Source organism: Narcine bancroftii, chromosome 2 (genome assembly GCF_036971445.1).
Source record: "Narcine bancroftii isolate sNarBan1 chromosome 2, sNarBan1.hap1, whole genome shotgun sequence".
Classification (NCBI taxonomy): Eukaryota; Metazoa; Chordata; class Chondrichthyes; order Torpediniformes; family Narcinidae; genus Narcine; species Narcine bancroftii.
In genome coordinates, this window is record NC_091470.1 from 229,371,846 (window position 1) to 229,396,933 (window position 25,088).

Consider the following 25,088-nt stretch of genomic DNA (forward strand, 5'->3'; position numbering starts at 1 on the left):
ACTAGTTCACAATCGCAGCGGTGGCGCAACTGCTCCTGGGAGCAGACTTCCTGCAAGCCCACTGGCTGCTGGTAGACCTTAAGGGGCAGCGATTGGTGCACACCAGGACTTTTCAAACTACGCCCCTGGGGGAAGCAAAGTTACCTGCCCCCCACGCCACCCCCCCCCACCTTGACTCTGTCACTTTGTCCAACAATGTACTTACGCGGATCCTAGTGGAGTTTCCTTCGATCGTGGCACCACAATTTTTCTCCACTGAGCCAAAGCTCAGGGTAAGGCACCACATTGTCATCAAGGGCCCCCACTCCACACCGGGGCGCACTGCCTTCCTCCAAGCTCACCCTCACTAAGGGAGAGTTTAAAAAATGGAAGAGCTGGGGATAGTGCGGCGTTCCAACAGCCCTTGGGCCGCACCCCCCCCCACATGGTACCAAAGGAGCAAAAGGGTGTAGGCCATGTGGTGACTATTGCCGCCTCAATGAGGCCACCACACCTGACAGCTATCCTGTGCCCCAGATCCAGCATTTTAACGCTAACTTACAAGGGTCACAGGTGTTTTCAAAAGTTGACTTCATCAGGGGCGATCATCAGAACCCAGTCCATCCCGACGACATCCCTAAAACTGCCATCATTAACCTTTTGGATTCTTTCAATTCCTAAGAATGCTCTTTAGGCTTAAGAACGCAGCCCAGACCTTCCAGAGGTGGATGGATGTGGTGGGCTGGGATCTCCCATTCACTTTCATTTATCTGGATGATATTCTCATCGCTAGCCGCAACAACTGAGTACACAGCCCATCTAAGGTGACTGTGCACACGGCTGCAAGAATTCAGACACTGTAAAACTTGCTACGGGTCAGTTTGAGTTGGAAACGATCTACTTCCTGGGGCATCAAATTAATAGGCACGGAGCTAAAACCCCTGCCCAAAAAGGTAGGGGGCCATTCGTCATTTCATCAAGTCCCGCACAGTGAAGGGGTTGCAAAAATTTGCAGGTATGATTCAAACAGGCAGCAGATCGCATCATGTGCCCCCTTTATGCGCTCATGGCAGTGAAGGGTAAAGAAATTACCTGGGACAATGAGGCCTCAGAGGCATTCCAGAAGGCCAAGGACACCCTTCTGGTACACCCAGACCAAAGGCGCCAACTGCTCTCACAGTAGACGCTTCTAGCACAGCGGTCAGTAGGGGGCGTTCTGGAGAAATTCATCGAAGGACAATCACAGCCCCTGGACTTCTTTAGCAGGCACCTGCAGCCACCAGAACTCAAATACAGCACCTTTGACTATGAGCTATTGGCATTGTACCTGGCAGTCAGGCACTTCAGGTATTTTTTGAAAGGTTTGAGGACCATAAACCTTTGCCTTCCACAAAGTGTCTGACCCGTGGTTGGCTAGGCAGCAACGACACCTGTCTGAGAATAGAGTTCACCATGGACATCCAACACATCGAGGATAAGTCCAATATGGTGGCCGACACACTGTCCCGCCCCATGATCGAGTCCGTACAGTCCCTGTTCCAGGGAATAGACTATTCCTCCCTAGCTAGGGCACAGCAGGAAAACCTTGAGATATCACATACATAACAGCAGTTTCCAGCCTCAGGCTGGAGATGTTGCCATTGGTCCTGATGGCCAGGTGCTCCTCTGAGACATCTCCAACAGCAAACCCTGCCCCATCATGCCAACAGTGTGGAGGCAGCAGGTCTTCGACACGGTGCACAACCTGGCTCACCCAGCCATCAGGACTTATGTCAAAATGGTGGCCAGTAGGTTCATCTGGCACAACCTTTGGAAACAGGTCAGTCATTGGGCCAAGACCAGCACAACTCTGCCAGATGTCCAAAGTGCAGACACACATCAAGGTACTCCCCCACCAGACTTTCAAGCCAGCACCACGTAAGTTCAGCCATGTCCATATTGACATTTGTAGGGCCGCTGCTGGTCTCTCGTATGGCAAGATATCTCCTCCCCACGATTGACCACTCCGTGAAGTGGCCGGAGGCTGTCGCCATGGCCGATACAACCACTGAGACCAGAGCCAGGCCACTGATCAACACTTGGGCGTCGAGGTTCAGGGTCCCAGAGCATACAACCTCCGATAAAGGAACACAGTTCACTTTGGGACTCTTGGCAGTGCTGGCCAAGTTGCTGGGAACCCAGCTCCATCATACCATGGCTTACCACTCTCAGGCCAACAGGTTGGAGGAGTGGTTCCACAGGCACCTAAATGCTGCCTTGATGGCCCGGCTCAACGGCCCAAACTGGGCAGAAAAGTTACCCTGGGGATCCGCATCACGCCGAAAAAGGGCTTCAATGCCTCAGCAGTTGATATGGTATACGGCGCACCGTTGGTGATATCAGGGGAGTTCTTGGCTGCCACGTAGGACCGAGGACCCCACAGCTTCATTGACTAAGCTGAGGGAAAAACTGAGCTCTCTAGCACCTCCAACAAATGGCCAGGCCAAAGCCGAATTCCCCAAAGATTTAAAGATCTGTGCGTATGTTTTCATTTGGAGGTGGGCACACTGAACACCTCTGCAAATAGCCGGATGAGGGCCGTACAAAGTAATCAGGCACGTGGTCAACATGTGTGCTGGATATTGGCAGCAAGTAAGAGACTTTCACTAGTGACCACCTCAAACCATTAGCCAATGGTCTCCATGCAGCCCCCGCGACGCAGATGTAGGCCACCAAAAGCAGCGAACAACGCTCCGATCACTGGTTCTGGTGGGGCGGTGGGGGGGGGGTGGTGGGTGTCAAGTAGTGGCCCACTAACTGGGATGCAACCCAGTACACAAAATGGGCAACGACCCCCACGGGGGCAACGACCTTCGTCGCAGGTGACCACCTTCACGGTGGGAAACAACAAGCAATGGCACGAACACCGCCCAATTGGAGATCGGCGCTGCTGTGACATCCCTCCTGTCGTCAGCAGCGGGGAGAGAATATAAGCAAAGCTGCCAGTGCTCCAGATCAGTCTTCAACTTATCATGTGTTTGTCTTTTCATAATTTGCAGTAGCACGCACGATACAATAACATACCAAGATGAGGAAATTAAGTAGGTAGGAAAGTGAATATCAAAGTCAAATACGTTGACTTTAGTTCAAAGGAAAAGGGTGGACGGTCAGAGATTGCAGAGATTAGGGCTTTGAGGGATCAAGGTGTGTTTGCCAACAAAGAGATTAAAGTCATGAGATGCACAAATGATCAGTTTGAAAATTGGACTTCTGAGAGTTTATAGGGTAAAACAAACCATTTGGAAACTTGCAAAAAGATATGGTCAAAGATTGTTATGGGCAAGAAAGATTAATTTTAAAAATCTTGTTCTTAAATTAATAATGTTGGGTGACAATAAAAATCCATAATTATAAACATTTGATTTTTGCTATTTTTAAATAAAAAAAATATCTCCTATTATACAAGCAGTAACTCACATGTAAAGTTATAACTTTGTCGAGAAGCAACATAAGCTGCTGGAAACTTTAATTTTAATTTGCTGTAGACATACAAATTAGGTTCCTCTCATTTTAAAATACCTGGTTAATGTGCTCTGCTCCAGTCCAGGTAAAACTGCAAGTATCATTGCAGCATAAAACATATAATGGGGAGTCATCTGGATTTGTACCTGGTGGACAAATCATGCTCATGAATATATCCTCTTCCTTTTCACCAGAGACATCCCCTGAGGGAAAAAACATTTGGAGTCAATTAATTGGAAGCTTTCAAATATCTATTACTGCAAACTTGCGTTGAAGTAAAACTTGTTTAAAAGTTGATTCCAAATAGGAATTTAATGGTTTAAATGCATGATCTTGAGGGGAAAAAAATTTACTGCCAGAACCAGATGATATTGACAGAATCTCACATCAATATTAATGTAATACTTCTTGTTCCTTTTGCAGCACAGGACAAGCAGAAGTCGTGGTAGCACTTTATAACTGGCTAGTAAATAATCAATTTGATTTATCTCAAAATTACAATTAATAAACTCGGCTATTGGTTTTTAAGATCATTGAAACAAATATCACCATTCAGAAACAAAATATAAATGTTTTAAACACACTCACCAAGGTGCTCCTGACTAATAAATAATGTATTCAATCAATGTTTGCAAACTTTTTCATAACAAGGCTTCAAAATTATTGCAATGGCACTCTTGCAATTGTTTATTAATTAGACACAACCTGGGTTATTGCTACATTTGCTTAGCTGAGGGCTAAATTATATAATTTGATAACTCAGATTTTGAAGTTTTTTTTAAATGAAAAGAATAATTTTCAACCATTCCCCTAAACGACACTGCCATCCTTAATTTTCTTTTGCCACCAGCTCTTTCACTCCCGAAATTGAAAATTACATAGAAAAACTCATCAAAAGTTCAATATTAACAGGTTTCTTGAGATTCAGTACCTTATTTATTTACACATCTAACACATACATTATATGCATATTTTACAAACCAAGTGTCCCCACCCCCCATGTATTATATATACACGCGCTATGATGAGAATATTTTTACATGTTGAAAGAATATGCAAAATTATTAGCGGGCATGGAAAAGTCAAACCGGCAATTTATAGCGGGGATGGGAATATAACAGCAGCGTTGAAAGAACGCCCACAATTAATAGCGGCTGTGGGAAAGCAGCACCAACAATTTATCGTGAGTGTGGGGATATTATAGTGAGTATGAGAATGTAATAGCGGCAATGAAAGAATGGGCACAATTTATAGCAGGCATGAGAAATTTTGATCTTGGGAATATCTCTTTGTACTGAATGCCATGATATTCCTATAAACAGGACATTCTGGCTATGGCTCTGCATTTTATCAATGTTAATTGCCCAGATCCATCCCTGAGGGAGGAGATTAACATATCAAGTGCCTCTCATTTCATACACGAGAATTCAAATCCTGCATAACTCTTAAAAACTGTCTTCAATTTATTTAATTGATCCCTCTCCAAAGCTTGTTAATGTGTTGCAGTAGGATATCATCTATATAATGGATCTTTGACATCTTTGGGAAAATTGATTGGGTGTTAATTGCAGGAGATTAATGGGCAGATAACGATCGGTATGTGCTTTGTCTCATTTCCTATTTAAATGCAAATTCATTTTGTCAGTCACAATTTAAAATACTACACCCACGCGTTATATGAAAATATTTTTACACAATTTATGATTTTGGGTGTGCTATATACGTGAAAATATGGTAATGGCCATTTTAGAAATCATAAGTGTATTAACCAGCCCACAACTGGGTGGCCTCAGTTCCACAATATTTGGAAACCATGCAACTGCTGTAATTTTGCTGTGAAAATGTTTAAATTAATTTGTTTATAAACTCTAAAATTGAAGAGGAATGCTTCAGAAACCTCAAAATGCATTATCAATCCATGATCAAAGCATTCTTTGGGAAATCTTCCCTGTTCCAAAGAAACACACCATCAATGGGAACATTGTTATTTTTGCTTATATGAGGGATTCAAACTTCATTCTTGTAATTCTTATAGACATGCTAGCAGGGACTTTTCTCACACATCAGACTGCAAACAGAGCTGTCACAAATTTAAGGTAATTCATGAACTACCAACTGATCTTTCACGGAGCTGTTGAGAGATACATCATGGAATACTCCATATTTTCCTCATATAATAATTACCTTTGGCTATCTTTTGAGCAGTTTCTAGAATAGTGATTGCAGCTGGATATGCTCTCCCACCAACAGCAAGCATAAAAGGCGTCATTCCTCGAGCATCCCTGAAAGTGCACAGAGTTGATTCCAATTTATGTGTTAATATTTACATTTTAATCATTTAGCTTGGATTTCTGGAAACTGAAGGTAGATAGTTTTCCTGTTAACTTCTTGAAAATTAAGACCACAAAAATTATCTATTAGATGCACAAGCTCCAATGACAAAATTCTCAAAATTTAGTAGATGCATTTATATATTATCCTTCAAAAAGAAAGGTTTGGGGAAAGAGATGCATCCATGGCCAATTTAGGAATTTACTCCCCACCCTTTAGCTGCTCCATCCCATTACATAACAGAAATGCAATGAGATAAGCTACCAGTCTGGTCAATACCCTAGGTTTCAAGCTAATGGTTCAAAAGTATAAGTGCATCGAGTTGATAGATACCTGCAAGAAGAATTCTATAATTCTTACTTCAATTTAACGTGTTGCAAGAGATATTTTAAAAATGCTCCTCACTTACTTCGCTGAAAGCAATTCTCGAAGATAAGGTCGCAACACTACACTTTCACAAAGTAATTTTAAGATGAGATGAGCATTGGCTTTTCTGTCCTTTAACTCAACAACAGGTGGCTCAGCCGATGGACCTGAAAAAGCAAGCACATAAAAAGGATGTGAAAAGTACTCTTTTACACATAATGCTTTATGCACTAATTTTACAGCATTAAGATTCAAACAAACAGAATATTTTATCCTGCACAAACCACTTTACGAAAGAAAGAAAGAAATCTGGACATAATTAGGGCAGCAGTTTGTGAGCCGGTTAGTATAACGCTATTACAGCGCCAGTGACCAAGTTTGAATCCTGTGCTGTCTGTAAAGAGTTTGTATGTCTGTGTGGGTTTCCTCCAGGTGCTCCAGTTGCCCCCACCCTCCAAATATGTGAGGTTGAAGGTAATTGGGCTGCATAGGCTCATGGGTCGAAAGGGCCTGTTGCCGTGCTGTGTGTCGAAATTAAAATAAAAATATTACGTAGAACAGCAAAACATGGTGCTAGTTGATGAAATAAAGGTCCATCTTCATCTCAGTAATACTGTTAAGGGGAAGCAATAAACAGAAAAGCATATTCTACAGGTATGGTAACTCCAAGATTACTTATTCAGCTTTTGGCATTAAGATTTCAAGAATGGTACTAACAACAAATAAAATGTAGCCTATTAGTATTTGGAAGCAATATTTCCTTAACACATCTGCTTAAAAGCCTCCAACATACCCAGGACTTGCAGTTGCAGTGTAGGGTAACTATCACACAGAAATATACTATTCAGCAAGATTTTATTCTTAAAACCATAGATTACAAATTATCTTAAAAACTAAAAGGTCTACACCAAAATATTAAAATATACCAATACTGACCTGCAATTTTATTTTTAAAATATTTTATATATTCAACCTTAATGTTTTTATTTTGTGGAAATAGCCAGTGTATTACTTCATCTGATTTTTTAACTTTTGGATTAGAAGTCCTGCTTTGCTTAAATAAACCACACGCCATCTCTGAAATAACATTATTCAGATAAGAGTTATTTTGTTTCTTTTTACTTTGTAAAATTGATATGGAAATGTTTTAAAGGTAGCTGGTAAATTTATACAAAGTGAATATCGTCGCTCCGATAAAATTATGACAACTGGAGGAAGATGGGTGAGTTGGGGGGAGAAGAATGCAGGACAATGGGAGTAGGGCTCTTGACTAATGGCACTGTCATGGTATACTGAGGAGCCTCATTGCACATAATTGGGCATTGTGCAGTTTCAGGTTGCATTACATGCCACAATAATTTCAGCGTTACTTGCTTGCATTCTGGGAAGGTAGCAGAAAGCTAATAATTTAGGTAGAAATATACTGATTCAGAATTGTTACAACAAATGAGACTTCATTCAGCCATTTGAGTCTCTGCCAATACTTAGTTGATCGATCTTGCCAGTCATAGCCCTCAGCATAATCCTCTAACTTTTTTCCCCCCAATCAAGTGCCAATCCAATTCCAATTTTCAAGTTCTTGAATAATTGTTTCTGAAATCCCAACAGGTACAAGCTTGCAAACTAATCCTTATTAATTAAGGTGGCCAATTTGAATCATTTCAACATCTTAATTCAGGCAGAGTTTGGAAACAATCGTGGTTTTAAAGAGAAATTGCTTAGTTTCTGGCATTAGAAAGGAACAATGAATTCCCAAGTTTCCACCAATTTAAATGATAGAGATTTGATATACTTCATTTCACATTTCAAGTTAGATATATTTAACATACAAGCATACCAATACACATGAATATACACAGTGAGAATTATATGTAAATGAAAAAGTTAATTATTGAGGTCAACTGGAATAGGAAATGTGAAATCCAATTTTTCATTAATTTAAACCGAATTGGATGAAAACATTAACCTCGCCTCTCAAGGCTCCAACATTGATTAAATTTGATTCAGTCATCACTGACCAGGCTGGCATTGACAGCCCACCCAATGTACTCCATGGATACAGCCACATGATAAAGCACCAATAGGATTCCTAACATTACCTTGGTCTTGCATGGTAAAGGATTATTTTTGATAATTCTAAAAATTAGACTATAAATGTCACAAGTAAAACCAGCATTTATGAATGTTCCCAATGATCTTTGGGAAGTTATAGATGATCAGCTTTCTTGAATGACAGCAGATCTTCTGGTAAAACTCATCCCATAGGGCTGTTAGGCAAGGAGCTCCAGAATATAGATCAATGATGGAAAAGCAGCTATACTTTCATGCATGGCAAGCGCACGTCTCGATGCATCTGCTTACGTGTAGGGGTTTTATTCCTGAACACAATCTATTGACAATCACTCAAGGTACACAACTACAAATTTCAAGAGCACTTTTCCCATTCCTGCCAATGCTGGTGAAGGACCACAATAAGAACCATTATTTTGATGCAGCAAATGTTAAAGGTGTCAAAATATGCAGGAAAGGTAGATTGCTTAAAAATCTTAATGCTCACCTGGTATAGTAGATGTGCTTGGTCCCTGTCCAGTGCCAGATGCTGCTGTGGTAAGTGATCCAACAGCAGGGGCCAGGATAAAATCAATGTCACCATCTTTCAATAAAGATGAAAGCAGATATTAATCAACAAAATCTCTTTAGAAAAGTGATTCCATGATTAAAAACATTTTTCTGCACTTTTGAAGAACTATTGTTTAATACTGTACAGCCTGTTAAAACTTTAGATTTGTGAAAATTCTCAAATTTGCCCTCAATTTATCACAACCTGACCATACAGCCGAATGCAGCATGGATGAATTAATGCCGCAGAAAAGTACTAACGATAAAGGGATTTCCAAGAACACAAGGGAAACTTGTTCCATGAAAAGAGAAATTCCAGAGAAAAAAAAGCAGAAAACCAGATCACTTGCCTACAATTTTCTGAAACTGAAATGAACATTCACTAACATCAAAAAACCAAACCAAAAAATAAATCATACTGCCAAAAGTAACATTAGAAAGTGAGTTTTTAAACACATTGCTATTAAAACAAGTGTTATGGTTAACATTAGAAGTGTTGGGACCTGAAAATTATGGATTTTGCCCAAAATAGTTTGGATAATACCAAAGGAGCACTTTAAATGTTCATTAAAAAAACTTGAAATGACATACATTTGTAAATGCATGCAAGTGATATGCCGTCAACACCTCCCAAATATGTGACTTTTATTTACACATTTAAAGAAGCTCTTAAAATCAACTTTTCTTGTTACCAACTTATCTCAAGAGCAACGAACAATATATTTTGGGCTAGTCAAGACCATCTAGATGCCAAAAATAACAATGTTCAAAACTATTAAATGCAACAAGGATATTTTAAAACATACAATGCAATGTCACTGGGTGTCAGTCTTGGTTAAGCAGACAGAACTCTTGCTTCGCAGTAAGGGGTTGCAAGTTTGGATATGTGCTTAACAATAAAGGCAAACAATGCAGTATGGTACTGAATAAATGCCATTTGTTCTTAGTTGGACATAAAAAAAATTCTCCTGCCACTGCTGACAAATTATGACACTTAGCACTGCTATACCCAGATTATCCAAGCACTATAAACTAAAAGTGCAGTTCTGGATAATGTAGAACATGTAAAATAAGTGCATTGTCCGAAATAAATCACAAAAATTCAACTAGATCGTTTGAAAAGCTAGACACTTTCCAAGCTCTAATTTAATACTGGTGATCATGAAACCCCTGAGAATCCAGACATTCATGAAACTCCTGTGAAACAGTCCAGAAAATTATGAAAGTCCAGTATTCACAACAGTATAGTTCATACAAGAATGACAGTATTCACACCAGACCATTGGCATTGTTAAAACCGCAACAGCAAAAACCTTTTAGCAGCCCATACAAACCTGCACTACAGCCTGACAAAATAGCTTTGTAGATTCAATTTTTCCCTTGGGTAAATGAATCACTAACTCTTTAAAAAAAAATTGGAATCCTTATTTGTTGATTGGAGTCGCTAACTTGTTACAAATCCTGCTCCAGCATTTTAATGTCTTTAGATAATACTTCAACTGAAAGAGAACTGTGTTAGAATTTAAATGCCAAACAAGATTCCTGGTTGCACATCAAGATCTTGGAATTATGGCTGAATTTTGTAAGAGAAATTACATTTAGCAAACAAATGCTCAATACAAGATTTTTTTTTTTAAATTTTGCAACCAAACCTTACAAGCACAGGAATGAGCGTGAATAAATGAATTTGGGGCCCCAATGAAAAATCTTTCAGTGAGGAAAACCAGTGGTTCTCAACCTTTTTCTGTCCACTCACATTCCACTAATCAGAACACTGGTGGCATAGGGATTACTTAAAGTGGTATGTGAGTGGAAAAAGGTTGAGAACCATGAAATGTAAATAACTTCTCTTTTCAGTACTTCCGATCTCACATAGAATTCACTGACAGTCATAGAGCTTTACCGATAGAAAAGCCCATGAATTACCGTACATTTTTAAAATTCCCCAGGCCAGCACTCCAACATGGAAAAAATTTACTCTTCCTGCAGATTTATAAAATCCTTGCAATTTTACACCAAGAACATCTGCAGAAGACTCCAGGGATATATCATACACATCAAGCAAAAATTGCATCATCAGTCCAAGAATACTGGAGCTTAAAACCTCGAGACTCAATTGAATCCAAAACTGGCTCAGTCGGGAAACATTAGATGGTATTTGTGTGACTGGACCACTTGTGTTCCATCAAGCTCAATATTCTGTCAGATGATTTTTTTGTAATATACATTGAAGAATTAGATCTAAATATTTGGAGCCTGATAAAGTAGTTCGCCCATGAGGCAAGTGGCCATTGGCAAGAAGATATAGACTGGTCAGTAATAGGAGGAAGAATTAGAGAAGGAGTAAGAAAAAATGTTTGTACTCAATTAGTTAACAGCAAACAATAAAAATTATTTTCAGAGTATAAAAGTAGATCATTGCAAGAATAAATGTCTGAAGTTTAGCGAAATACAAATGACATTGCTACATCAGATGAAGTCTAACCACTGAAGATGAAGACAATAAAAAGGCTAATAGCCTTTGAATACAAGGTCGTCATCCCACTTTTTCTTTCTTCAATTACAGAACACACTTCATGCCTTGGATGACTTACTGGAGGATGAAAGTAATACTTGCACAACAACTCATCATATTTTTGGGTATAGTCCATTTTCAAATGTCACTTTTATAGACCAACATGGAAGTGCTGCACTAAATAAATGGTAAGCAATGATTTAATTTCATTATACCTCAACTCATTAATTTTGGAAAAAATATGTCGACAATGACCAGACAAAAGAAAACCCGAAAACATGGAAAAGCTGGAAAATAAGAATGTCTGCAGAAACACCAGCATTTTTTGGATCCAGATCAGGTATCGAAACATGGTCAGGTCTGATGCAACCCAAAAAGTGAACTCGACATAAAAAAAAATTGCACCCATCAAAATGAATAATATTCCACTGTGACTGCTTATGTGCAGTGATTAGGTAAAAATCATAATCCAGAAATTTTGAATATAAAATTTCTGTTAACATCACAGTTTGATTGTCTTTTGTGTTCAGCTGACTTTTCAGTATGAAGCATAAAATCAAAGACACCGGTGAGGTGGACATAGCATCACTGCATTATTAGAACAGGAACTCCTTGTTCGACCAACATGACCAGACACATCCACAATTTATTGCATAATTGTAGAAGTGCAAATCCCCAGCTGTAGTTACTACAATGAAACATTACAGAGTCTAGAAGGTAGCTAGTGACAGGTACGATGAAAGGCAATGGGCAAAATCATGCTGACTGCTAGACAATGGTTTTGTAAAGAACCCTTGATGAACTGCAGGTATTCCATACATCATCCACCTGTTGAAATGCACAAGACAACTTGCACACAGATGTGACCTCTCTCCAGTCCCCTGAACCTCCAGAAGTAACTGATCGGAAGGCCCAGATGCACTCATCAGTCATAGGGAATGATCATCGGGAACATGGCCCAAGTGACACCTAACTACGACTTCAGATTGTCAGAGTCCATACATGACATCACATACAACCCTGAGATTCTTTTTTCTGCAGGCCAGGCAGAATTACTGGTAGTGCAAAAAATATTGTTCACAGCATATACATGTTAACAAATAAAGAACTGAACAGATAACAAATGTCATCGAATAACTATGCAATACAGAGATTTAAAAAAAAAATCAATGAATTGCACAATTAAGGGCCCTTAAATGAGTCCCTGATTGAGTTTGTTGTTGAGGAGTCTGATGGTGGAGGGGGAGCAGCTGTTCCTGAACCTGGCGGTGCGAGTCTTTTGGCACCTAGACAGGTAAACCCCACTTTACGAATACTCACTCTACGAAAATTCACTTATACAAAGAAACCCATGTTCACTTATATGAAGAAATTATAATGGGTTTATAGTGGGTTTTTGCTTTTGTGAAAATTGCCTCCAATAGTTGTCAATGGGTCTTCGCTTTACAAAGTTTCGGTTCATGAATGGTTTCTCAGGAATGCTCTACCTTTGTAAAGCACGGTAAACTTCTACCTCTTTCCTGATGGCAGCAGCAAGAACAGTGTTTGCTGGATAGCATGGATCCTTGATGATTACTGCTGCTGCTCTCTGCTCACAGGCAGTGTTCCCTGTAAGTGTTCTCGACAGTGAAGCTGTGATGTCCTGGGCTGTCCACTACATTTTGGAGGGCTTTACGCTCTGGGGCATTGGTGTCCCCATACCAGACTGTGATACAGCCAGTCAGCACACTTTCCATCCACACATCTGTAGAAATGTGCCAGGGTTTCTGGTGTCACATCAAACCTCCACAAACTCCTGAAGTACAGGTGCTGACGTGCTTTCTTCATTATGTCATTAGTGTGTTGGATCCAGGGAAGATTCTGAGATTGTGACTCCCAAGAATGTAAATGTGCTCACCCTCTTCACCTCTGATCTTCCAATGATCCATGGATTATATGCCTCGAGTTTTCCCTTCCTAAAATCAACAATCAGCTCCTTAGCTTTCGTGACATTGAGGGCAAGGATGTTTTAAATCTCCCTCCAAAATGCTGACTCTCATCTTTCTTTATACAATCCACTACCATGGTATCATCAGCAAGTTGTAGATGGTGTTATTGTTGTACCAATCAACACAGCCATAGGGACAAAGTGAGTGGAGCAATAAAATGAGGTTAGTGCACAAAGTACAGTCCGAGTCCCGTGTAATGTACTCGGACACTTAATTAAAAGTCTGCAAGTAAAAGAACACCACTAAAGTGCTAACATTTAAAATGTTAATAATAGTATTACATTTTCTGCATCTGCACAACAGAATGAATGAGCTGGCAAAGGGCAATATGATGTCAAACCTGACTAAATCCTTTCTTACATGAAGTAAATGATACATATCTCAACTGCAAGGTGAAGTTCTTGCCCAAGAGGGTGCCATTTATAAATTTGCATGAATATCAAATGAAACTTCTATTACAGCAAACAATGAACCATTTCCAATGTAAAAATTACCAACTTTCTTTTGTATTTATGCTCAAGTTTCAATGAGGATTTGGTATTCAACCAAGTATTTTCTCATAAATCTGGAAAAACTAACCTGGATCTATTGCAGGTGGATCTGGTGCCCAGCTAAGTGGAGCAATAGGAGGAGACACTGGATCCTGATGGTCACTGGATGAAGCACCGGACTCGTGGCGGCCTAAGCCTGCAGCTCGTAGCGAACGCCTCATCATCTCACGCAATCTTAAACTTGGAGAAATTAATTTTAAATAGATTATTCCGAGAGGAGTTGAGCTGAAGAGTAATGGGGAAAAGGGAGGATTGAGAGGGAGAAACTAATTTATAAGTAAAACCCAGTGATTTTTAATAGGCATTGACAAATGAACTCCATCAACCAAATACACATTTGAAATCTGGTTGCCTTTTACGACAAAAGAAAGAGTTAACTTCTAATTTACGAAGCAGATTTTCATAACTTGTGACAACACTGCCACAACCGAAAAGAAATGGAACAAACGCTTCCTCTATCTTTCTGGATGTCAACACAAAAATATCCAGTTCATTTGTAATCCCTAAAGTTTCAATTATTTAACAGCTCACTCTTGAATTAACAGAGTCCCATGTTGAAGAGGAATAACTGACAAAACTTAATACCCAGCTTTTCCATGTCAAACATGTGCAGTTTGAGCCACATCTTCAAGACAGCCAGAGATCGGAGAATGAGTATGTTGTGGCAGCGGATCTGCTCAGGGCAAATCGGCCCCGCTTGTAACACCACATGGCAGGGCAGCCCTGGGAAGATGGTGCCATCGAGGGTTTCTTCCCCAGTCGAATCTCCCGCCTGACATGCACCCCACGCAGCTTCAGTGACATCATCACGCACAGGGTGACTGAGCTGATGTTGCCTTTAAAGGGGCACGCGCCAAATTCAAATAAAACAGTCGTTAACGACCCTCAACGTGGTAGCTGTGTTTTTTTTTTACACTACTCACACCGCCAGTGGTGACCCTGACGAGCCCAGACGTCTTTCTGGACTCAAAACTACAGATTTGGCAGAGCTTAACGCTGTCTCCATCAAGCTTCCCCCCCCTTTTGGACCCACTGTCTGAGGACATGGTTCGGGCAAGTGGAAGTGCAGTTTCAACTCCGCAACATCTCCACAGATGCAATGATGTTTTACCACATCGTGAGCGCCCTGGACCAAGACATGGGGGTGAGGGTGGACGACATCATCTATCACCCCCAGGCTGCGGGGAAGTACACTGCCCTTAAAGGTCTGCTGCTGGGAACTTTCGGGCTCACCCCCCAGCAACGGGCTTCCAGGTTCCTACACCTAGATGGGCTTGGAGACTGTAGTCCTTCGGTGCTGATGGACGAAATGATGGCCCTGGCAGAGGGCCACAAGTCTTGTTTTCTCTTCTGCCAAATATTCCTGGAGCAAATGCCGGAGGACATTCGGCTGCACCATACAGACGAGGACGTCTCAGACCGGAGAAAGGCAGCCACCGGTGCTGATGCCCCCTGGCTCATGAAGAGGGAGCACAAAGCAGCCCTCAACTCGGTGGCACGTCTGGGAACTAGCAGACCACCGCCCACCCCCAAGACCAGACAAGAGGATGGCCAAAGCTTCTGGTGTTTCTACCACCAGCGCTGGGGAGCACAAGCCTGTAAGTGCCGCCAGCCCTGCGGGTTTCAGGGAAATCACCAGGCCAGTCGCTGTTGATGGCTGCGACGGGTGGCCTCACAAACAGCCTCCTTCATGTGACGGATAGATCCATCGGCCGCCGATTCCTGGTGGACACGGGCTGAGTTGAGCTTCCTCCCCACCACCGCATTAGAAACTCGCACCTAATTACACGGTCCAACCCTGCGGGTGGTCAACAGCTCCACCATCAGGAGCTACGGCACCCGCAGGGCACAGATCCAGATCGGGAAGGAAAGGTTCCACTGGACGTTTGTCCTAGCCTCCAAGGGTACCGCGCTGTTGGGGGCAGACGTCCTGAGGGCTCACGGTCTGCTGGTCGACATGAAGGGCAAGAGGCTGGTCAACACCCGAATATTCCACTCCACATGACTGGTCACAGCAGAGGTCTGCAGGCCCGAAATTACCGCCGTAGCCGCCGCCACAGATGAGTTTGCCAGCATCCTCCGCGAGTTCCTCGTCAACATCCTCCGCAAGTTCCCCGCCATCTTAGAGCCATGGTTCAACGGCGCCATGCCCCAGCGTGAGGTTTTCCACCACATCGCCATGCTAGGCCCAGACGGCTGCCACCCGAGGAGCTCCAGCAAGCAAAGGAGGAGTTCTCCAGACTCCAATAACTTGGAATCATCCGGCGCTCGGACAGCGCCTGGGCATCGCCGCTCCATTTTGTCCCAAAATCGTCTGGGAGCTGGAGACCATGCGGGGACTACCGTCGGTTGAACAATGCAACCATCCCCGACAAGTGCCCCACATACAGGACTTCTCCGCCAACCTCCACGGCACACGGGTCTTCTCCAACGTGGACCTCATGCGGGGATACCATCAGATCCCAGTGCATCCAGACGACGTGGGTAAGAGCCATTATCACCCCATTCTGCCTCTTCGAGTTCCTGCGTATGCGCTTTGGCCTAAAGAACGTGGCCAAAACGTTCCAGCGCCTCATGGGCGCAGTTGGGAAGGACTTGGACTTTGTGTTCATTTACTTGGATGATATACTCATTGCCAGTCGCAGCCGCGATGAACAGAAGGCCCACCTCTTTGCTCGGCTGGCGGATTTCGGCCTCATGGTCAACACGGCGAAATGCCAGTTCGGCAAAGAGACCCTCCAGTTCTTGGGGCACACCATTTCGGTGACCAGGGCCGCAACAGCGCCGGAGAAGGTGGCGGCCATTCAATGTTTCCCCAAATCCCCCACCCTCAAAGGCCTTGAGGAGTTCGTGGGGATGGTGAACTTTTACCATCGTTTCATCCCCGGACCCGCTCACACCGTGAGCCCATTGTTCACGCTGATGGCCACCAAAAACTATCCTGGCTGGAAGAGGTGGACAGGGCTTTCGTTGCAACGAAGGAGACCCTAGCCAACGCGACTACTTGTACACCCGGCCGGAGGCGCACACGGCACTCTCTGTAGACGCCTCAGCTACGGCAGTGGGTGAAGTGGGGGTCCTGAAACAGTGGTTCGATGGACATTGGCGTCCGCTGGCCTTTTTCAGCAAGCAGCTGTGCCCGCCAGAACTCAAATATAGCGCCTTCAACCGGGAGCTCCTGGCGCTATACTTGGCCATCTGCCATTTTCGCTACTTCCTAGAGGGCAGGCCGTTCACAGTCTTCACGGATCACAAGCCCCTCACCCAGGCACTGGCGATGGCCAAGGATCCATGATCCACAAGACAACAGCATCACCTCTCGTACGTGTCGGATTTCATGACCGACATCCAACACAAGGCCGGCAAGGACAATGTGGTGGCGGATGCACTCTCGCACCAAGCCGAGATTACACCCAACTGGCCCAGGCCAAGAGGAACAATGTGGAGACGCAGGCCTTGTGGACCGCCATCTCGGGCCACGAACTCAGACATCCAGTTTCCCAACAGCCCGTACACACTGCTCTGCGATGTCTCAACAGGCACACCATGTCCGGTAGTCCCGCCGCACTGGAGAGCGAGGGTTTTCAGCCTAGTCCATGACCTCGCTCACCCAGCGGTGAAAACGACGGTGCAGATGGTCGCAGAGCGGTTCATGGGACATGGGCTTAAGGAGGTGGTGGCGGAGCTTGTCAGGAACTGCACCAGGTGCCAGATCTCCAAGGTCCATAGACACACGCAGGCTCCCATACAGAACTTCGACTCGGTGGCTCGCAGGTTCTAACACATCCACGTCGATATCATTGGACCCCTGCCGGTGTCAAGCGAGGCTCATTACCTCCTCATGGTGGTTGACCACGCCACAAGGTGGCCTGAGGCTATCCCGATCAAGGAAGCCTCGACAGAGACATGTGCCAGGGCTCTGGTCAACCAGTGGATCGCCTGATTCGGAGTCCTGGCACACATCACGAGCGACAGCAGCACACAGTTCATGTCCGCCCTGTGGACCCAAATGGCGAAACTCCTGGGGGTGAAGCTCCACCACATCATGCATACCACCCGCAGTCCAACGGGTTGGTGGAGAGGTTCCACAGGCCCCTGAAGGCATCGCTCAATGCCAGGCTCTCTGGACCAGATTGGGCGAACGAGCTACACTGGGTCCTCCTCAGGATTAGGACAGCACCCAAGGATGACCTACAAGCCTCGGTGGCGGAGATGGTGTACAGCGCGCCGCTTTCCCTACCGGGTGAGTTTTTCGGCTCAGAACCCGACACCGCGGCCACTGACGCAAATCTGCTGGAGGACCTCCGCAGGACACTGGGCTCCCTGGCTCCCCCACCCCCGGCCAATCCACCTCCCCAAAGAACTCAATTCGACTCAGTTCGTTTTCGTGTGAAGGGGGCCGCAGGGAGCACCACTGGAGCAACCATACGAGGGGCCGTACAAAGTCTTGCACCAGACTGGTGGAACCTTCTCCCGAGACATTGGGGGGAGGGAGGAACTTTTTACGGTGGACCACCTGAAGGCGGCCATCTGGACTTGTCTCAGCCTCCCAAGCGGCAGGACACGTAGCAGGTTAAGGAGGGGTTGTGTGGCAGCGCACCCGCTCAGGGCGAACCGGTCCCACTTGTAACGCCACATTGCAGGGCAGCCCTGGGAAGATGACACCATCGGGAGTTTCTTCTCCAGTCGAATCTCCCGCGTGGCGCGCGCCCCAGGCAGCTTCTGTGATGTCACGGGATGACTGAGCCAATAATACCCTTAAAGGGGCACGCGCCAAATTCAAATAAAACAGTCGTTAACGACCCTCAACGTGGTGGCTGTGTTTCTTTCACTACTCACACCGCCACAATGTTACATTTCAAAAATTGGTACAAAATTAACATCCAAAAGTGTTTATACATACCTACGACTGCTAGATGGTCCACTTCTGTTACCACTACTATTACTGGATACCACTGAAATTGCATTTGCGATGGCCTCAACTGCCGAAAGCCTCTCTGCAAACGTGTTCCTTTCAGAGCGCTCTGCTTCTGTGGGATGGAAGCACTTAAATCATTTGGTCTCAATAACAATGATAGCAAAAAGAATAAAAATTTGAACCAGTCTCCAGTTTCCATTTTTTGCTGATTAAACAAAACGTTTGGAAAGTCTTTTGCAGAATTCCTAACTGCTAATGTAACAACAAACTTGCCTCCCCCTAAATGAACAATCTAAAATACAATGCTTATTTTTAAGAAAAAGGTTAATCATTAAGCCTGCAATTTAAAATTTAAACACAGCTATACAAACAGAAGTTAAGAATTTCAATTTTATGTTTATCACCAAACATTACCTGCAAGATTCAGATTAAATTAATAATTAACTCACCTTCCTCCTCTTTAGTTTCCTTATTACTGGTGGGAAAACAGACAGATACACAAGCGTGCAGGACATTACGATTCCCATCACACCGATTGCTTAGAAAAGTATTCAGGGCTTGTGGCGTTTGTTCCAACAGAACAGCCTGTTCAAGATTCATCAAGTACTGCCTGGAGGCTTCATGATCACATCTCAGTATATGCTGCATTAACGCTTGCTTCTGCAGAAGGCAAATAATACAACAGTGCCTAATTACATGGAGAAGGTTTTTTTTATACAAAATGTAAAATGGTTTAACACACAATCAGATATAATAGTCCTTCAATTCTGACAGTTGACAGAGCACATAAAAGCGTCAGAAAGTTTCACATTTGGTCATATTGTAGGCCAAGTGCCCATATTTACAAATTTTTGGTTTACATGTATGGCTCTCTAAAGACCTCACTTCTTGGTAATCTCCAATGGACTGGATTGTAGATGTTTTACTTTCTTGGCATTCTCCAAATTTTCTTTTAGGGGTGGGGGGGGGAGATGGGAGGGGTGGGATGATATATACCACATGTATAATTTCTTTTGAAGTAATTTAGAACTGAATGTAACTATCATGGTACTTAAAAAATTTATAAATAAAAGTATTCAAAGAACAATTTTAGGGCAAGTTAAAAATTAAAACAACCAAATTAAAAGATCAGGTGACGCTCAAAGAATATGCAAAATGTTGAACATCAAAGCATCAGCCAGTTACACCCTGGATCGTAGTTTCTTCCTTTGCAATCCAGGAGATAACCTTCCATTCTGAATCAGCTCGGGCACCTCTCAACATAACAGTGATGTGATTATTTTTGGTGATTTCATACCCGTAATCCTAGATTCTTCCACTTAATTAGATCATTATCAAAAGATCTACTAAAGGTTCTCCCTCAATGCAGACCGCTACATCAACAAATCATACTGTATCTCATGGCATTGTTTAGGCAGAACATACAAACTCCTTAAAGACAGCGCTGGATTCCAACCCATGTCACTGGCGCTAAAATAGCACTGCATTAATCGCTATGCTAATCGTCCCACCCTCCCACAAATATTACTGCTTCACGCCTTCTTTCTTTGGCTTGGCTTCGCAGACGAAGATTTATGGAGGGGTACGTCCACGTCTGCTGCAGGCTCGTTGGTGACTGACAAGTCCGATGCGGGACAGGCAGGCACAGTTGCCGTGGTTGCAAGGGAAAATTGGTGGGTTGGGATTGGGTTTTTCCTCCTTTGTCTTTTGTCAGTGAGGTGGGCTCTGCGGTCTTCTTCAAAGGAGGTTGCTGCCCGCCGAACTGTGATGCGCCAAGATGCACGGTTGGAGGCGAGATCAGCCCACTGGCGGTGGTCAATGTGGCAGGGACCAAGAGATTTCTTTAAGCAGTCCTTGTACCTCTTCTTTGGTGCACCTCTGTCTCGGTGGCCAGTGGAGAGCTCGCCATAGAACACGATCTCGGGAAGGCGATGATCCTCCATTCTGGAGACGTGACCCACCCAGCGCAGTTGGGTCTTCAGCAGCATGGATTCGATGCTTGCGGACTCTGCCAGCTCGAGTACTTCGATGTTGCTGATGAAGTCATTCCAATGAATGTCAAGGATGGAGCGGAGACAACGCTGATGGAAGCGTTCTAGGAGCCGTAGGTGATGCCGGTAGAGGACCCATGACGCCTTCTACAGGTAGCCAAACCTACCATGTTTCAATCTCCTCCTTTATTCTTCAAAATTTCTATCAATTTTGATCCTCAACTATAAATAATTCAAATTTACGAAATATAAAACACAAATGAATTGTCAAAGAAAACCTAAATGGCTGGCTCAAGCATTCCTCTTCCAAAAATTCTTTCCTCCAAAGATTACATTTCTTTTATTACATTGTCAAGCATGTGGTTCACTGATTGGTGTCAAGTTAAATACAGTCCATAAAATGAATCCAAAATCCAATAAACTAAATTTAATCAACCTACCTCTACTGTCATTACAATGACAGCTGCTTTCTTTTTAATGGATGAATTTGCAGGAAGGTTTGTTAAAGAATGAATACCCATTCCAAGACTAGTGATTGGTGGAAGATCCAGCCAGTCAGGATCACGAATTCCACCCATGCAATCTTTAGCCATTGGGTAGATTGTGCCATTTCCATCCGTGAGGATGATGGGAGATTCCTAGAAATAACATATGCAATGAAAAACATGCATCTTGAACAAGGTATAAACAAGGTATACGTGTCCCTATAATTGATGTAATGCATTGGTTAATAAATAACTACACAAAACAAAAATTATTTAAAAATTGAAGCTCAAGGTTGACTACTTGGATTATTTAGGTATCAATGAAATACCAACAAAGAGAATATAACTAAACAAATTCAATTCAACTTAGTCCTAATGAAGAATCATTGTACAGAATTCATATTTAAAGTGTGAAATTTTGCTCTATTTTATGGACACATATTGAAATGTTACCCATTTAGCCACATTAACTGCCAATACCTCCAGGCACTGGATAATTCCTCTGGAAACATCATTATGACACTTAAAATGATCATACTTCACAATTCAGCCACTAACTGCATTTGCTCAAACTCCAGAAAGTATCAAGTAAATTTCAAAATTCAGAAATTTTGGTTTTAATTCTCAAATGGGACAGTGACCAATGCATGGGGGAAAAAAATAACCTTGCAAGACCTTCAAATTTTCTTTTTAATGTCAATCTACAAACCACAACTTAAACACACCGACTGGAGAGTTCAAAACCTGTGCAAGTATATACAAGGTTGCATTAATATCACAACTTTAAAAATATTACTCCCTCAAATCCACTCCATATATGCTGATTAAGGAAAACAAGGACATTACTAAAGATGTGCTTTGAGAGGCAAGTATTAAGGAGCATCATAGGCAGGGGGAGGTGGGAAGGAACAGAGAGCCAATAGGTGAGAAAAACCCATTTAAAAATACCACCAGCAGGTAAATACAAAAGTAGTTGGAGAAGGGCTGATTGTCTGAGCTATTAGAGATAATGCCAAACTGCTTGTGATGTGGATAATGTGAATTGGGAAACTCAAGAGATAGAACAAGGTCATAGGGGGTCACAGGTCAAGCTCAACCTTGCACAGTGCTTAAACTATTGGCAAGAGAGCAAAATCTGGCAATAGTGTCAAATATAGCTTCTTAGAGCATTCCAACATTTACACGTTAGCATAGACTTAGTTGGTCAAAGGGCCTGTTTGCTTGCTGTCTCTTTCTTGGACTCTACCACTCATTGGAGTGCTTCATTCAGGGCCATCATCAGATCACTTGTCTGACATCATGATGGTAGTTGCCAGATTGAGGAACTAATGTACTGAAGATGATAGATAAAAATAAAGCAAAGCCATACAAATTATTCAAAACCTCGAGCTTGATGAAATGAATCCAAGTTTCAAGTCAACCTTCACTGAAAATTAAAGTCAGGAAAAAATTTGCTACATATTAAAAAATCTAAATACTACACAAAAACTGGGACTACATTATTAAGGCAGTATGTTTAAATAGTTCCTCCAAAATCAACAATGATCAACTCAATGGATACCCAGCTTTGTTTCTGATAACAAAGCCCTCTCAGAAACTACACACATTTTGATCTCAGCACGGCAACTTGTACAATTTATATTAATTAAAAATCTATCAGGGTGGGACATGGGTTGTATAACCAGTTCAAAGTATATCTGCTCCATTCTAGTTTTTCTTCCCACTAAATTGATACATGTACAAAATACTTTCATTGGTTCCAGGAAAAAAAGGTAAAAGAATTTTTGGAGACAAAGTTTCTTCTGAAATATCTACCTCAATTATAATAAAAACAAGGTCAGAAGATTCAATGAAACAATTTCAAACTGACTAAGATACACGTCATAAAACAGAACACTGCACTGAAAGGTCACCTCAGCAGCAAACCAGTGAAAGGTTCTGTCACTGAAGGACCCACACAGACTGCAGTCTATTGGCGACTTGGGGGGACTCACACAGGCTGTGGATTGCTAGCAACTTGCGGTCAAAGGACTTGCACCAAGTTGCAGGCAATTGGATCATGGGAAGCAGGTACTGTATCAGAAATGGGAGGATGCCGAGGGCAAGAAGGGCCTCGGATGCTGAAGGCTTCCTGATCATTTGGACCTGGAACTCAGGCTGCCAATCTGCAGAGGCTGCGGGAATACTGGAGACAAATCCACGGACACTCAGTATCTCTGAAGGGACTCCCTTGCTTCTCTTTCTCTTATTATTAGGGTCTAATGGCAACTCTTTGTTTACATTTATGGAAGGCACGGTTGACACGTATCATGTATATTACATGAAAACAAAAGAAACTTTAAACCTTACGGAACAAGCCATTCAGCCCACCTGTCTGTGCCAAACATGATGTCCAAATTAAACATGAACTTGGCTGTTTACATGATACATACCACTATTTCCTACATATTTTACCCTCTATTTAGAAACCTCTAACTTTATTTTTTGCCCCTCCTTTCACTCCTGGCAGCCCATTCCAAGCATCTCCTAATGTTGTACTTAATTGCATCATGTTTTCTTTAACCCCCCCCCCCACCCCCCACCTTAAACATGTCTTACAATTGGTGGCATTTTTACTCTGAGATAAAAAGATCTTGACCGTCTTCCCTATCAATACCTTTTTTTAAAAAAAAAATCCATCAGGCCTCCTCTTGGCCCATGACGTTCCAGAGAAAACAGCACAAGTTTGTCCATCCTCTCCTAACAACTCATACCTTTTGATCCCAGGCAATATCCTGGTAAATTTCTATTTAATCCTTGCCATAGCCTCCACATCCTTTCTTTATGGGGTAAACAAAATGGCACTCTATATTCCACATGAAATTCAACCACTTTTATAATGGTGTAATGTGACTTCCTTACTTTTACACCCAATCCCTGCCCAATGAAGGCAAATACACCAGTTTCTTTCTTTATTACCCTATCTACTTGCATGGCCTCTTTCAAGGAGCTATACACCCAAATCTTTTGATCCCTCTGCACATCAATGATTTTATAAGTTCTACCATTAAATATATATGGTTCCCCTTGCAGTTGACTAAGTGTGACATGTTACACTGGTCTGGATTAAACACCATCTGCCATGTTTTTCACATATCTGTAATTGATTCACATCCTTTTACATTCTTTGGCACCCCCAAAAAAGTACCGTGCAATTACCTATCCAATACCATTGAATTCCTTCACAGGACTGGTGAAGGCAGCTCAGTCACAACTACAAAAGCTATTGGGGCAAACAAAAACCCTGGGCTAGTCAGTGTTCTCCATACATAGTGAATATAAACAGCTGCACCTTAAGCAATGGAAAAAGAGCATTTAAAACATTTTTCGTTTACTGATAAAATTACTGATAATTTCAACAACATCTTAATATCTACCCTTGTTCATAAAAAGCAAAAAAAGGCACTAAAGGAAGTTTTTTGGGGGAGCCTGTGGGAGAAAAAATATCCCTTGTACAGCACAGTCTCAGCACATTACCCCTTGTCATATTGCACTTTAGGTAAAGCAAGGGCATTACAATGTCTCTAAAGAAACATGCTGAATTTTTATTTGCATTATTTGTATGCTATGTTTGGGTACAAGTTGTTGGGTTCTTCAGCTTTATTTGTTAGACTATTAAATTTACAGAGAAATTAATAGATTTAATGACTAGGCAGGTTTTAAAGCAAAATGAATCCAATACAGGTATACAGTTATCAAAATCAGCTTCCACTGGACCCACACGTCAAATAAAGCTATGCACATAGTCCCAGTCCCTCAAAGAGTCTGTGTGGGGGGGAGTGGAAACTAATTTAGTTAACAAATT

General features: G+C 42.6%; 1 protein-coding gene across 18 annotated transcripts in view; it reads right to left on the reverse strand.

The window, feature by feature from the left end:
- Window positions 1-25,088, reverse strand: part of ubr5 (ubiquitin protein ligase E3 component n-recognin 5) — a 165,403-nt gene that overhangs the window by 61,099 nt on the left and 79,216 nt on the right. For 17 of the 18 annotated variants that reach the window (XM_069920472.1, XM_069920480.1, XM_069920471.1 and 14 more), the window contains 8 exons: window positions 21,200-21,397; window positions 19,218-19,428; window positions 18,754-18,880; window positions 13,879-14,030; window positions 8,735-8,830; window positions 6,221-6,344; window positions 5,665-5,762; window positions 3,538-3,683 (listed from right to left, as the gene is read on the reverse strand). In XM_069920472.1, coding sequence (XP_069776573.1) covers window positions 3,538-3,683; window positions 5,665-5,762; window positions 6,221-6,344; window positions 8,735-8,830; window positions 13,879-14,030; window positions 18,754-18,880; window positions 19,218-19,428; window positions 21,200-21,397 — 1,152 coding nt within the window. The remainder of the gene's footprint in view (window positions 1-3,537; window positions 3,684-5,664; window positions 5,763-6,220; window positions 6,345-8,734; window positions 8,831-13,878; window positions 14,031-18,753; window positions 18,881-19,217; window positions 19,429-21,199; window positions 21,398-25,088) is intronic. The other variant, XM_069920462.1, reaches the window with a different exon arrangement.